This window comes from Coloeus monedula (assembly GCF_965178545.1).
Source record: "Coloeus monedula genome assembly, chromosome: 6".
NCBI classification, from domain to species: domain Eukaryota; kingdom Metazoa; phylum Chordata; class Aves; order Passeriformes; family Corvidae; genus Coloeus; species Coloeus monedula.
Window position 1 is genome coordinate 31,532,872 of NC_138786.1, and position 14,315 is coordinate 31,547,186.

Consider the following 14,315-nt stretch of genomic DNA (forward strand, 5'->3'; position numbering starts at 1 on the left):
TCTGTGGCTTCTCATTTGGTGTCTAAGTCTTGAGCTGAATGGATTGTGGATTTCTCCTGGGAGATTAGAAATCTGGGAACTTGACTATAGCATAGGAGGAAAGGCAGAAATGGGTCAGATGCTTTACTATCAGGAAAGTCTTCTATTCCATGTTCAGCCTGTTTCTTCACTTAGTAGGAATGGCTGTTGATAGCTATATTTTTTTGAAGGATGGTTCTGGATTTGCCTAATCAGATTCAACTAATTGCTCCCCTTCCTAGTAAAAGCAGAGAAAAATGTTACTTAGGGAGGAGGATGCATGGGATAGTCTTTACTGCTGACTTATTAATGTTCAAGTTGCTTAAAGCCAGTATTGGCACAGCTGAAGTCAAATGCCTGTAAAGGAAACTCTGGTTTTCTAACCTGTTCATGAAATCCACAGTCTTCTGTGATCTATTTTCATTGCACGATTGTTACCATTGGCCTAAAATAACTACAGTTTTAATTAGAGGTTCTGCCAAGTTGTGTACTGTCTGTGCTAGAAACAAGTGTAAATTTTACCTGTTAAAATACCTGGTGTCTGGCTCAAGTTGCTAGAATATGGCAGTCTTAAAAGCTTGTTGTGTTGATTTCAAAATAAAACCTCTGCTTCACCCCCTGCCCCTGACTTGGAAACCACACTGAGCACATCTCTTACAGCCTGTGCCCACATTTACTTAATCTTTACTGCTTTAAGTAAGTAACCATGGAGAAGTGGCTCCCTCCTGCCAAAAGTATATAGAAACAGCTATCCAGCTACATGTTGCTGCAAATCTTCATTGCTTCAGTAGGCTGGCAAGCGCAGCAGGGTTGAACATACAGCAGTCCGCCCTTCCTGTGATTCTCATGTCCAGGGCTAATGAGTGGAGTCCAGGAGAATGGCTGATCAGCTGGCTGTCACTAAACCCTGCTCAGTTTGAAGACCTGTCTTCCTAAAGACAGAAGCACAGAATCATTTAGGTTGTAAAAGACCTCTAAGATCAGTGAGTCCAACCTTTGACCAGTCACCACCTTGTCAGTCCACAGCACTAAGTGCTAGGTCCAGTCATTCCTTGAACACATGGGTTGTGTTCTTTTTCTTGAACACATTGGTTTGCAATCAGCAAACTGAACACATGCCCCAGAACTAATGCTAGCTTACGGCTTCTGGTACTACAAGTCTAGTTTGTTCAAGGTAAGCATCTTGTGTTAAACATGATCCAGCAGATGCAGAGTAAGTGCAAGGAAATAAATTTCTGTTAACATCTTTAAAAAATCATTTTAAATTGTATGAATAATAAGGCTATTTCTTTTTTCTTGTGAAGCTGCAGACAGCACAGCTGAACAGTAAGTCCATGGTCTGTTGTACAGATCCAGCTTGAAAGAGACACTGTAGCTCTGCAGACCTGCTGTTGCCTCTCGCACAGGATGGATGGTGTCGGTGCATAGAGCATCCCGTAGGGCACTGATGGGTCACAGCATGTTTCACACATTCAGCAAAGTGGCAGAAAGAAGATTCTCAAGATCCACTACAAGAAGTAAAATTGTACAGTGATTTATTTTAAATCTAGAAATATTTTACATTTTTACATTAGTGTGCAGTTCATGATGTCTCAAAATACAGAGTGCAGATACACGTATAAAAGTACAGTGTGGGGCTAACCACAGGTCTCAGTAAAGTTACCTTAACTATTTAAGGCATGGAACCTCCCATCAATATTTTAAAAAGTCACATTTAATTACATTCAAAAATTATTTTATGCAATGCAGCTAACATTTATTTTTAATTAAATCTGGACTGGTAAAAACGCAGATACCCTCGTTTCAGTCTGATACAGCTCACTACAAAGCCTGTGATAAGGTTGAAGAGTTTAACCAGTGAAGTCTATGTATTTTCTTATTCTTGAGGGAACTAGCACACATTTATCATGAAACAAGACAGAATAATTTCTTACACAAGGTAGTTCAGGTCCAAGCTCGCAGCAGATGGACAGCCAGGTACACATTTCAGTGCTGCTCAAGCCCTTCCTTTCAGCAGGAGACAAAGCTAACACTGGTTAAAAGCTATCATAGCACCTCTCTATGGATCTCAGGGAGTTCTGTGTGCCTTGGGAATTAAGAGAGTAGAGCTGAACTTCAAGCAATATGCTTTAAATCTACATTCAAAAGCTCATTTGTATAAAAGCAGATTCTGTACACCATTTCAGAAAAACTGGGGAGACAAACATGAGTGAAATAACATTAATGGCATGATTTACTGAGACTGATGTTGTCTATGAACACTGAATACCCAAGGGGGTTCAGCAACCACCTTGAGGTGATTGTGACTGGCAGAATTTGGACAGCACCTACATAGCTGAGCTAGGTTAACCTTACTCAACCTGTTTTACTGCTTTCCACCTTCTTGTCCAGAAACATTCAATACCCCAAAGTGTAATATATCTACAATCATCTTTCTTTAAAAGCATAGAATCAATACAGTTTTTCCAATATACCTGAACAATGTTGTTGTCATAAACTATGGATGAAACTGATAACATGCCTGCAATGTGAGGCAAAAAGCCATAATTTTGAATATCCAGCCCTTAGGCCAACAGTCCACAGTATTATTTCTAACACTGACTTGAACTAAGATATTCAAGTTCCCACCCCATTTTCTTTCTGAAGAGTCGTTACTGATCCCCACTAATTGCTTAATTGCTTTTCAGCCCTAAATATTAATTAAACAAGCAAATAGTTTTGCTTTCTAACAAGACAGGAATGCACTCTATACTTCAATTTTTCAATACAAAGACGTACTGATTATTAGTTCAGTACCTAGGACAGTTATCTGACAATTTCTTTATATCTGCTCTATACTTTGAGCTGTCTAACTATGGGTGTGAATTTGTTTCATTAACATTTTAAGAAAGAATATATTCAAGACAGAATGGAAAACAGTAACTACTTTTTCATCCTTCAACATTAGACAGGAGTGAACGACACATTGACATAACTCCAGTGTTTTATATGTAGGAACAAAGAAACACTATGGCTAAAAGAGATATTCACAGTTAAGGTTCTTTGTGCTATCCAAACCCAAACCAGCCAAGATACTACTATTCATTTAGTGTCAGCAACAACAGCCCTACTGCAGATGCACAGCCACAGTAGTTAAACCTTCACAGCCAGAATCGTTTTGAGGATGCAGAGATGTTCCCATTCTGCAGAACACATTAGGATACAGACCTTGCATTTTGTTCCCTTGTTTCAAGTTTTTTGTTTTAACAATTAAAAATACTCCCCTTTCTTGTGACTTCTCAGTCAGTTACCAGTGTTTTACACATATTTTCACTGCAGTACTGAGCAAATGTAGAACAATAGGCTGGCTAGTGAATTACAATACTCATAACACAGTAGCTACATTCAGCTATTTTAATTCCAGTTAGTTGTCCATTAGCCACAACATGAACCATTTGCAGAGATTAAAAAACCCCACTGTCTTCCAATGTTCAGCACATCAGTCTGTATTAGTCAGTATTCTGTTATAAAACATGAAAATTTTAGTTGACTTTCAAGCAGCATCTTATAACTAGCTGTTTTCACAAAAATATAACCTCTGCCTTTCTATCTCTACAGATCTGTGAAAAAGTGGCTCCAATCAGTCAGTATGTTTTAAAGAAAATACCATAAAAATAATCACATCTAATAGTTCAATATAATAGTCATCTTTGATTGGACCTAAAATTACTGTGCAGTCAAATCTGATTTTAAAAGTCTGACTAAAAAGACACAAGGATCGAAATATTTACATTATACACATTTTTCAATTACAGTGCTACTAGAAAGTGGAATGTTTGAGAATTAAAATATTAACTGAATCCTCACGGGGCAGCTCCAGACCAGACCAGCATCTTCATTCTATGTACTTTTTGAACAGGAGAGGTTTCTCATTGACATTTTCACTTGTAGGTTATTTTTCTGCCCAATGATCTGTAGAATTATGCTCCTGAACTAGCATCACGTCCCACAAAGTCTTTAAGTTAAGTGTTAAATAACATTCATATTTATAACTATGTGACAGCATGGACTATATATATACACACAAACACACTTTAAATCTTTGTCATAAGGGTGATTCTAAGTTAAAAAAAGGTGGATTTCTGTATAAAAGTAGTTGCTAGAAAAAAAATCTATCTAAAGCTTTAGAATTTAGTACTGACATGGTCTCCATTTCTAACCACAGAGAAAGAAAACTTGGACAATCTTTAGATCAGTTAAATTGGCTCACAAGCTGATCAGCGTATTTTTCAGTAATACGCAACTTCACTGGCAAAGGATGCAGCCACTGAGGTCTAGAGCTCACATGCATTTATACTAGAATTGGGCAGACCTACACATGATCTGCTTGGAAAGGTAACTAGATTGAAGTCCATTTGCCCCTTGGAACTGCTCTCATCGTAGCCAGGTGGAGGGCACCCACTGGGGTTCTGTGTCAAGCTTATTTATTAACCGAAGTAACTCTTGATATGCCTTATCAAGATCAGAATTCACAATTGCTGTATCAAAGTAGTGGCCATTGTTCTGTTCCATCTCCCTTGTCTTCTCTATGATTTCTCTCAGCTCTTCTGGCTGCAATCAGAAACAGAGAGTTAGTGTAGGTGTGTAAGCCTCTCCCCCACAGTAACAGCAGGGAAAGGGAACAACTCCCATTTTTTTTACACAAACTCTCATGGTGTTGCTATCGGCTGTTGAAAAGTTTACAGGAACACTCAACCATGATCGATATTTGAAAGCTAAGGGCATTCAAGAAAATCCTGACTGATTGGCTATGAGTGGCAAACAGTAAGTAGCTGCCCCAGGCTGAAGGAAATGAGGAAGATCTAGCACTGCTCACTGCACAACACTGATCTCACTGAAGAAGACTGGAGATGGGAGAGATGGTGTAAAACAAAGTCCAAACAGTGCAGAACAAGAGAGATTCTGCTGGCACTACCAACACCAAAGAGCCAAAGGAGACAGCTGTCACTGGTGACAGTTTTCAATACGCAGCAGTGAGAGCCACAGCGAGAGTTACACATTTAAGCTGACCAAATCACCATAACATCAGGTGAATAACATCTGGGAGCTGGAAGGGAGTATGTCAAAAGCAAGAATATTGCAGTGTAGATAAATGATACAAAGGCAGAAGTAGAAATGTTTTGATTTCAGATTTTTTCTTACACTTAGATTATAAAAGTGTGTTTATTTTTCTCTTCTGCAACTTATTTTTGTATTGTATAAAGAAATATTCAGGTATAATTTTTGACTTAATTTTCTAAGGAGGATATTTCAAAAGGGACTTCAGGCCTTCAGGGTTTTTTCCTTAGTCATTATACACTCTCAATAAAATCAGAACAACATTAGGGCATACATCCAAGAAATACCCTTTTCTTTATCAGGGAAGGGGTTTAACTCAGTAGCATGTACCCAACTGAAATAAATACAACTCCAATACAATTAATCCGAAAGGAAACATGCACAGTGCAACACCAAGAAATGCATTCCATTTTTTTTTTTACAAATTGATTCCTTGACTACACTGCAATAAAAATCCAGAACATACGTAAGATGGAATATTTATATAAAGTTTCCTTCATTGCATAAACATGAAGGAGGAAACATACCCATTTAAAGACTATGATTATACTTGACTCAGGGGCAGGTGGAGGAAAGGAAAAAAAGAAAACTTCCCCTGTTTTAACACTTGGACTTGAATGGACTTTTAGATCTTGCACACAAGTAATAAATCACCCTTGTGTCAAGGAGAGCAAAACAACACAGCCATAGAACACAGTGAGTTATGTTTCCTGACAACAGCCGTGCCAGGAATAACTTTGAGTTACACTGGGAAGATTGTTTTTCCTCAGTATGACCTGCATTATGCTCGATTAGCACTTGGAAGATACTGTGGTGGCAAAGGGCTCCCACCCACTGGGGGAGATTTTAGTTAAAAACCTGATGATAAACCTATTCCATTGCCTGAGCAATAAGCACTTGGTATATCATAGCCTGATCAGGAACTTTTCTGAACTTTCAGATGTCCTGGTTTAATCTTTGGCTTTAAAGTGCATTCTGCAGAACTGACTTCTGAGTAACTAAATCTGAACTGCATAAGCTCAGATCTTGGCCATGACTCTGTTTAAAAATGAAAAGTGATCCCACAGGATCAAGCATTAAAATAATTCTATCTGAAGAGTTTTGGATTTTCAAGTAAATGCTTTTCTAAGGGCAGGTAAGTTCTCAAATGAAAACCAGTAATCCTTTGCTCCACAGAATTACTCCCAGGTTTACTTGAGGACAAAACTTGATTTTCCACAGTTTTGAAATAAAAAGTCATGTTTTTGTACCCAAATGCAGGGACCCCAATGCAAAAACACTGTGCCCCAAGATTACTGAATTAGCAATGCATTCCCTTGTCTAATACCTCTCACATCCCCTTAAGGCAAAAGCATCCTGAACGAACCCCTCCCTTAGCATGGTCTGCCCACCAACCTGGAGCACAGCTACACTGGTTCACTGCAACGGTAATTGCCAGTACCGTGTCCCAATTCCAAAGAAGGAGCACATGCATTTGCTCACCAAACCCAGCATGGTTTCAGAAGAAGTGTAAGACACCTTACCTTTGGGTTTTTCCCTTCTTTGGCCAATAAAGCACGTAGTCTCTCTTGTGAAGGTGGTGCAACAAATATAATATATGGCTTCAAGTCAGAGTTACGTAGTGTTTTCAGTGACTGCAAAAATAGGATTTATTAAATATTTAACAATTCCACCCAGGAAAAGGACATTTAGTGATGCATTATTCACATGCTGTAATTGATAATATAGTCTTCAAACACAACAACTGTACAATATATTAACAACAATATAATTAACCGTAACAGTATTCAGAGTTCAGACACCATTTCCTATGAAATTTATATTCCAACATTTTTCAGCTTCATGAAACTGAAATAGTTACTTTTGTTCAAGAATATTCTTCATAAGTAAACTGAAGAAACAGATCTTTTGGTATCCAAAAGCAATAAAAAGGTCAGGTACACTGAAGTGAGTGTCTTGCAATGCTAAGGAAAGGTATAAGCTTTAAATAGTACCGTTTACTTGAAAAACTACGGTTTAGCCTTTTCGGTTTTGAAGGTAAGTACAAGGTATCAGACGCACTATTACTGTATGTGTAGCATATTGTTTTGTCAGGTTACATTAATATTGAGAGACAGGAAATGAAGGGCATCAAACTGCTGTTTGATTTTTCCAAAAGGCTCCCTCTCTCTATCTTGGGACAACCAACTTGTCTCTGAGATAAATTTTTATAGCCACAGAATTAGATACATTTTTAAAGAGATACGAATTTTCATCTCATGACATGCTTTGCAATACCCATGAGCTATGCTAGTATAGTATCACATGGTCCCTACTTTTGATGACTAATTGATGACTAATGATAGCTTCAATACTACCAGATTTTACTGATGTGGCTGAGTTTCAGGGTTTCTTTTGCAGCATCTACAACAGCAGCAGACCTCATACATACATGTATCAGAAAACAGGCTGCATTCTCTGCCTCTTACCATGTTTGACTAAATTTCCAAACTGAGGTATGCAAGCATAGTTTTCCTCTTCATAACCAAAAGTTCACAGCTCAACAGTTTTTCAACACTGTTGATGTGATGTACTTCAGTCCTGAACTGTATCTGGAAACTGCAAAAACATTCCTGAAATGCAATTTCCAAGTATAATCGCAAAAAATTTCCTCTCCATCTTCAAAAACCCCAGAGATCATGAAGTAATTGGAAGATGGAGAGACAAAAATCTTATTTTAATTAATTTTTAAATTTACATGGTTTCCAGATACTTAAAAGCTGGTGAAAACTAAGGCCCCATCACCTGCAGCACAGATAAAAATGTGCATATTTGCAAACAAGGAACTGGACAGAGTCAGCTGAGCATCACTGAAAGAAAACTTGGCATAAACATGAATATGGATCTTGAAAACACACTCATTTTATAAACCAGATAGAGCTCTATAGATATTCACAGTAGCTTCTACAATTAAAATATGACAGGCAAGAGCTTTGCCATACCTGGGTGTGGAGATTCAAAAGGCATATCTTGCCCGAGTTGATGACTTGCCGCACAGAGTCTATGCTCGTCCCATAGAGGTTCTTCTCAAACTCTCCGTATTCAATGAACTTCCCTGCAGCTATGTCACTCTCAAATGCCTGTCGGGAGATGAAATGGTAATCCCTGCCAGCTGTTTCAGTCTCTCGCCTACTCCGAGTAGTATCTACAAACAAGAGACAAAAATTAAATCGAGACAGTGATACACGTGTAGAATGGAAGAAAGAGTATTTCTCTTAGCAGGCATATTGCTAATAATGCAAAATCCACCCCCTCCAACCCAACATAGGAAAAAGAAATCCGTGTATTTTATTTTCTACAATAAATGTCCCTGGTCAGATTAAGTTGTCAAACTTCATTTAGAAGTTCTATTTTACATTATCTAGAGGAAAATTAGTAAATTAGTAAATTATGAAAAGAATAGTTTTAACTGTGCAGTTGTGTTCTGAATGTGAAAACAGCTATAAGTTTTTCAACAAATGCATATTGCTAAGTTGTCTGTAAACATAATCTAGGGTACATCAGACATTAAAAATACAATATTCACTGAAATATAAGTGGTTTGGAAGGGCACTAAAGCCATCTAAATTTAAACTTATGCAGGACATTTGGTTAAAAATTTTTTGCCCAATATACCAGTTTCTTTTTTGAACTTCTGTAACTCACTCCAATTTTATTCAAACTGATATAAATGCATGTCTTATAATGCCTCTAGAACACTGTGTGTGTAACACTGGATTTGCATTAACTTCTCAAAGCTATTTTTTGCCACACAAGAGATCATTTTATTTGTCCTTTTTTTTCAAGAGCTCAATATATCCTGCCCCAAACCCCCAAGCTCCTAATTACTATTTCCAACACAACAGGATTTGTCTGCAGCCAAGGTTTAGAATGAGGAATCTTATCTGCCTGCCACACTTACGGGGCACTGCGGAGGCAAAGCGATCCACTTCATTATTCATCAGTCTCTGCCGCAGCTCATTCTGGCCGCAGTTCTGGGGGCCAATCAGAACTATGGGACGTTTCCTATTTGCTGGCTGATGGTACAGTGACATTTCCTCGTAGGTCAAAATTTCCTCATTGTCATAATCTTGAGAGAGAACAATAAAACAGTCACAACAAACTCTACTGCCAGTTCCATGTATTGCCTGTCATGCAGTATCAGGTTTCAGGCAGTTCCTGACTCTGCCCAGCATCTGAGTCACCAAAGCAACAGAAGCCCAAAGATCATCACGTGCCCAGTAAGATGAGAATTTTTTTCCCTTTTCTTGGGGAAAAAAAAATGTTTCCACTTACTAGTCATCATATAACTAGTAGCATAAACACAAGAAACAACTTCTTTGCCGAAAAGTAAGTTTCTAATACAAGAGTAACACTTCATACCAAACGGCGGCAACCATCATCCCAATCCCAAAGTACTTCTGTGAGAACGTAGTATAAATAGCCTTAAAATGAAGAAACTTTCCATTTATGAAATTTAACTATGCAGAGTGAGATGATATTAAAAAGCCATAATAAATTGGTTCATTATTGTAAAATTATGAGTGCTTCTATGCCTAAATACTATCTGTTATTTTCCCTTATCATCTGGTCTTTAATAAAGACACCAAGTGACCCTACAAATCCTTTCACTTCTTCTACATCTTTCATTAAATGCTACAACACAACACAGTATTGCTCTCACACGGAACTTTTACTGCTAGTATTTCTAACATTGTATCCTGAATTTCAGCATTCTTTTCACAAGGCTATTTGCAGATTATTTTATAGTTGTTTATAATTATACAAATTGTGCAAAAGTTATTCCTTACCATCATTTTTATTTGCATTGTATAAAACCTTTTTCCGTTTCTTTTTGTTTTTCTTCGCGCACCAGAGTTTTCCTAACCAAAATAAAAATTATGACAATCAAACACCCATACAACAAAAATCTTCCTGTTCCACCCTCTTGTTGGATCTTTAAAGTGGAGAATTTATTACGCAGTTTTCAAAAGGTATAATATCCTTTTGTTGATTACAATGCTTTGGTGTATTAAGCACATGTCAAGGACTTCAACCAAGCCCATGGCAGATAAAATTCTTTACGAAAAAGGGGGCTTTCCAAATTCTCTACATCACCCTAATTACATCACACAGTTGTGAAAAACCCATGTACTTTGCACAACAAAGTGTTAAATTCAGGCTTGTATTTACATGAAGAATTTCAAAGAATCATCCCACTTGTATTACAAAAAAAACCCCACACCACATGAATTTTCTAAAACTCCACCATGACGAGGTTCCATATAACACTAATTAACACCGCTATAAGAGATTTTTTTTTACTTGGAAAGCATATATCCCACCTGATTTTTCAGGCTCCTTGTCTTCTTCTATGGTTTGCTTCATTGCTTCTCTTTGTTGCTGAAAACTTTTTCCTTGATGCATTAAAAAAAGCACAAGAGTCATTAACATTTAGAAACCATTTCCATGCTTTTTTGTAATGACTTATTCATTTGACTTTTTCCTAAGCTTTTACACCTCTGAAGGTTCTAGTAGAATATAACATACAAAAGAAAATTTAAAAGAGAAATTAAAAATTTAAAAGAGAAACGAAAACTGTTGCAAAACTGGTTTATTACTTCAAAAAATATATTAATCAAGAGAGACTTGCAGATCATTTGTATTATACTAGACAGTTCTGCCTGGAAAAGTGAAACTACAGGGAAGACTACATTTCCCCACTCTGATGATGTGGTTTTCTAATTACTTTTGTATGTCAAATGTGTTCTATTTATATTAAATCTTTTGAACTTCAGCTTAAAATAGATTAGCCTATATTTACATCAGTGTTTCTCTCAACTTACTCAAGCATCATAAAGTTACAGTGTGATATTCTATGGAATTTGAAGTCTCTTGTTCACTGTGTTTAACAGAACAGCAGATCTTTAATGAACTAGGCTGCAATACATATTGCAATGCAAAAATTATCAACAGTCTTCAGTGTATGAAAACTCTTTTACCCAAAGGCCCCCAACAGTGAGAAAAGAAGTCTGACTGTCACAAGTAACTGCAGCCCTTTGCTAAGTGAAAACATGCCGAAAAGTGACCACGAAAAAGGCACTGTATCAAGTAGTTTATTTGGAAAAGGTAAGAAACCTCAGAGCCGTGCCCATCACCAGAGAACAAGCGGGCTGCAGTCCCACATCTCTGCTGCAGCCGGCAGAGGGAACTCTGAATCCGCAGAGTCCCCATGGTGCAGGAATAAAGGAAGAGGACAGTAGCTCCTGAAAGTTGCAGTGAAAGCAGTAGCTTTACTCTGCATTGTAACTCCATACATTGCAATGCCCAACAGTAGGCTCTGTTGCAAATGGTTCAAAGACACAGATCTATTTGAGGCAATGGATATTTAAGGGTGCACAAGTCTTTGAAAACCTGAGTAGTGCTCCTGTGGCTATGACAACTAACTTGACTGACTGTCAAGCTTTTTCTAGAGCTTTACTTACCAGGGATAAGGCCTGCCAATGGCTGATTATCTTCATCTCCATCTCTGTAAGCCTGCCACCAGTTTGGATCTTCCTGACTAATCACATGGAGTATGTCTCCCTTTTGAAAAGACAGGCCTAACTCCCGGCAGGGGACATAAGGGTCATCAGAGGGATCGTAGTCAAAATGCGCTTTCACATGTATCTGTAGGAGATCAAATGTAAAACCAGAAGAAAAATTTTGAAGTGACTTTTGAAGAATTAAACCTTGTCTTCCTGTGATTGCATTGGAGCAAGGATATATAAAAACTCTAAGCTTCTATAAAATGGAAACTTTATCTAGGCTTGAATTTAACATGCAATTTCCTCACCATTGCAGGAGACAATCCCCTCCCCCAGCTACTGATTTAAGTTGTCTGCATTCAAAAATTATCAGAGGTATTCTGATTGGCTAAAGTACCTAATAAACACACAAACTGAAACCCATTTGCTGGGCTTTAAGTGACATTTGACTTGTAAAGTATTTTGTCACCAATCATTAATGTCTGGGTATTCTTTCTTCAAACTGTTAAAGCTATCTTTTCCTCCCAAAGCATATTTGCAAGTTTCCACAATCCAAGTTTTTTTAATACATACACACACACACACACATATATATATACACATACACACACACAAAATATAGAAATTCAGAATAAGAAGCTCAGAACCACAGGAAGTTCTACTTTTACAATGTTTTTCAGAAACTGAGTTAAAATCGTACTAAGAGTTTCAGTTTAAGATCATTAATGATTTTCAACAGTTAATTCAGGTGTTAGTCTGGTACCAATTAAAATCAATTTAAATAGCTGTCATAGGTTAGCAAGCACAGTCCCAGAAGGGATGTCCTTGCTGAGGGGTGCTTACAGTTTCCTCTGGGAATTGATAGAACCTATCAGCTGGCCAGTTTGAATATGGACAATTCTCTAAGCCACTTAAAGTTGTGACTGCCTCTGTGATCCACATTTAAGAATAGGCAAACTCCCCCCCAAGCTCTCTCTCGTTTCCGGCGCTGGCACAGGTGGCTGCAGGCCCCGTGTGGGGGCCAGCGGGCCCAGCCCAGGCCCTGCTTGGGCCAGGCTGGGCCGGGCCACGGCCATCCTGGAGCCATGGACCTGTTCCAGCCGTGGAACCCCCCCCCACTGCCTTGCCGTGGGCAGCCGGAGCGGCTCGGCTCTCCCCCCTCTCCACTGCGATAAGAAACATTCAACATTCCAGCTGCAAAGCTGCAAGGCCGAGGTGAGATTAACCCTTTTACTGCTGTGAAGAGCTGAAAACCTGAGGGAAGAGAGAGAGGAGATGCTTAAAGCTGAAATTCTGTTGTGAAGCTATGATATATCAGAGTATCCCGTTGTAATTTCATGAAGATATAGGGGGGGGAGTGTTCAACTCGTAAGCAAAAGCACCTGCACTGAGATAGGCAGATGCTGACGCAGCTGTAATTTCATGAGAAGTTTGGACAGGGAGAGATGAACCAGATGAGGACTTTTGCTCCAAACGGGAAAGGAGAAAACCTCAGTTCCTAGAGATGCTCCCAGAGATAGTCCTAACAATGAAGATGAGGAAGACCCTTTGCTCCCAGGGAAGGAGAAGGGCCTCTGTTTTTGTTTCTGAACAGCTCAACCTTAACATGGTGCCCCAAAAACCTTCAAGAGTGGACCCTCGAAAGCAGTTGTGGGAAAAGCTGCAAGTTGGGGGGAAAGGACTCACACGCAGGCAGAGAGACTCCTCTTCCTAAATGGACTGAACAATATTTGGAAGTGGGTGGCTGTCTCGTTGTGATAATGCTTTCATAGCACGAGCAAGAAGAGACTTCTCTCTCTAAATGGACTGAACAAGGTTATTATGGAAGTGGTAAACAGACTGAACATCTCAAGGGTTGTTTTTTCACATTGTCAGTGGGAGAAGGGAGGAAGGTGGGGGGAGGAGCAGAGTTCTGAAGGTGGTATAATTTTTTTTTCCCTCTTTTAGGTCTGTTAATAAACTTCTTTGTATTCTTTCAAGTTTGGTGCCTGCTTTGCATTTCTCCTAATTCTTATTCACAGCAGATAAACAGTAATGAGTATTTTGGACCAAACCACTACAGTGGCTAAGTTTTGGGTTTGTACCACAACATAAAGGACCTGCAGGAGAACTTTTTAAACACTACTGGTAAAACAAGGTATGTATCACCAAGCACGAGAACACCTGTAGAGCTACTTACAACTGTCTCCTTTGCAGGAGGTGGCTTGCTCTGCTGACTGGGAATCAATACGAAGGTCAGGGTACCATGCATGTCAGCCTGAGAGGAAAAATAGACTCTTCATATACAGTATCAAAATAAGGCTTAAGGTTAAGAATTTTAATAAATATTTTAGAAAATGCTTTGAAAATTCCCATTAAAAGTTGTTCCTAACAGTGCATCATCTACCCCTTTGCTAGTTTAAAATAGTACAGATACAGATGCAGTGATTCAGTCAGACTAGAAAGCTAAACGTTGATACTCAGATTTTAAAAGCCTATCTTTTCTGAATATAAACTATTTCTACTTGAAATGGAGCAGCTGCCATTCTGTCAAGCAGAGACTTAGGAGAAATGGATAATAATATTCTCTTATTCTGTTCATAAATACCAACAAGTGAGTCTACGCTGGGATGAAAAAATATATTAAAAAATGTAATTTTTCTAGAATCATTTAAA

At 38.4% G+C, this 14,315-nt stretch overlaps 1 protein-coding gene across 1 annotated transcript in view; it reads right to left on the reverse strand.

Annotated features, from left to right (window-relative positions):
• Window positions 1-146: 146 nt before the first annotated feature.
• Window positions 147-14,315, reverse strand: part of PALS1 (protein associated with LIN7 1, MAGUK p55 family member) — a 59,047-nt gene continuing 44,878 nt past the window's right edge. The window contains exons 7-14 of the mRNA XM_082283746.1: window positions 13,840-13,917; window positions 11,619-11,802; window positions 10,479-10,550; window positions 9,945-10,016; window positions 9,056-9,223; window positions 8,097-8,299; window positions 6,639-6,749; window positions 147-4,608 (exon numbers count right to left, since the gene is read on the reverse strand). Coding sequence (XP_082139872.1) covers window positions 4,432-4,608; window positions 6,639-6,749; window positions 8,097-8,299; window positions 9,056-9,223; window positions 9,945-10,016; window positions 10,479-10,550; window positions 11,619-11,802; window positions 13,840-13,917 — 1,065 coding nt within the window. The 3' untranslated portion in view covers window positions 147-4,431. The remainder of the gene's footprint in view (window positions 4,609-6,638; window positions 6,750-8,096; window positions 8,300-9,055; window positions 9,224-9,944; window positions 10,017-10,478; window positions 10,551-11,618; window positions 11,803-13,839; window positions 13,918-14,315) is intronic.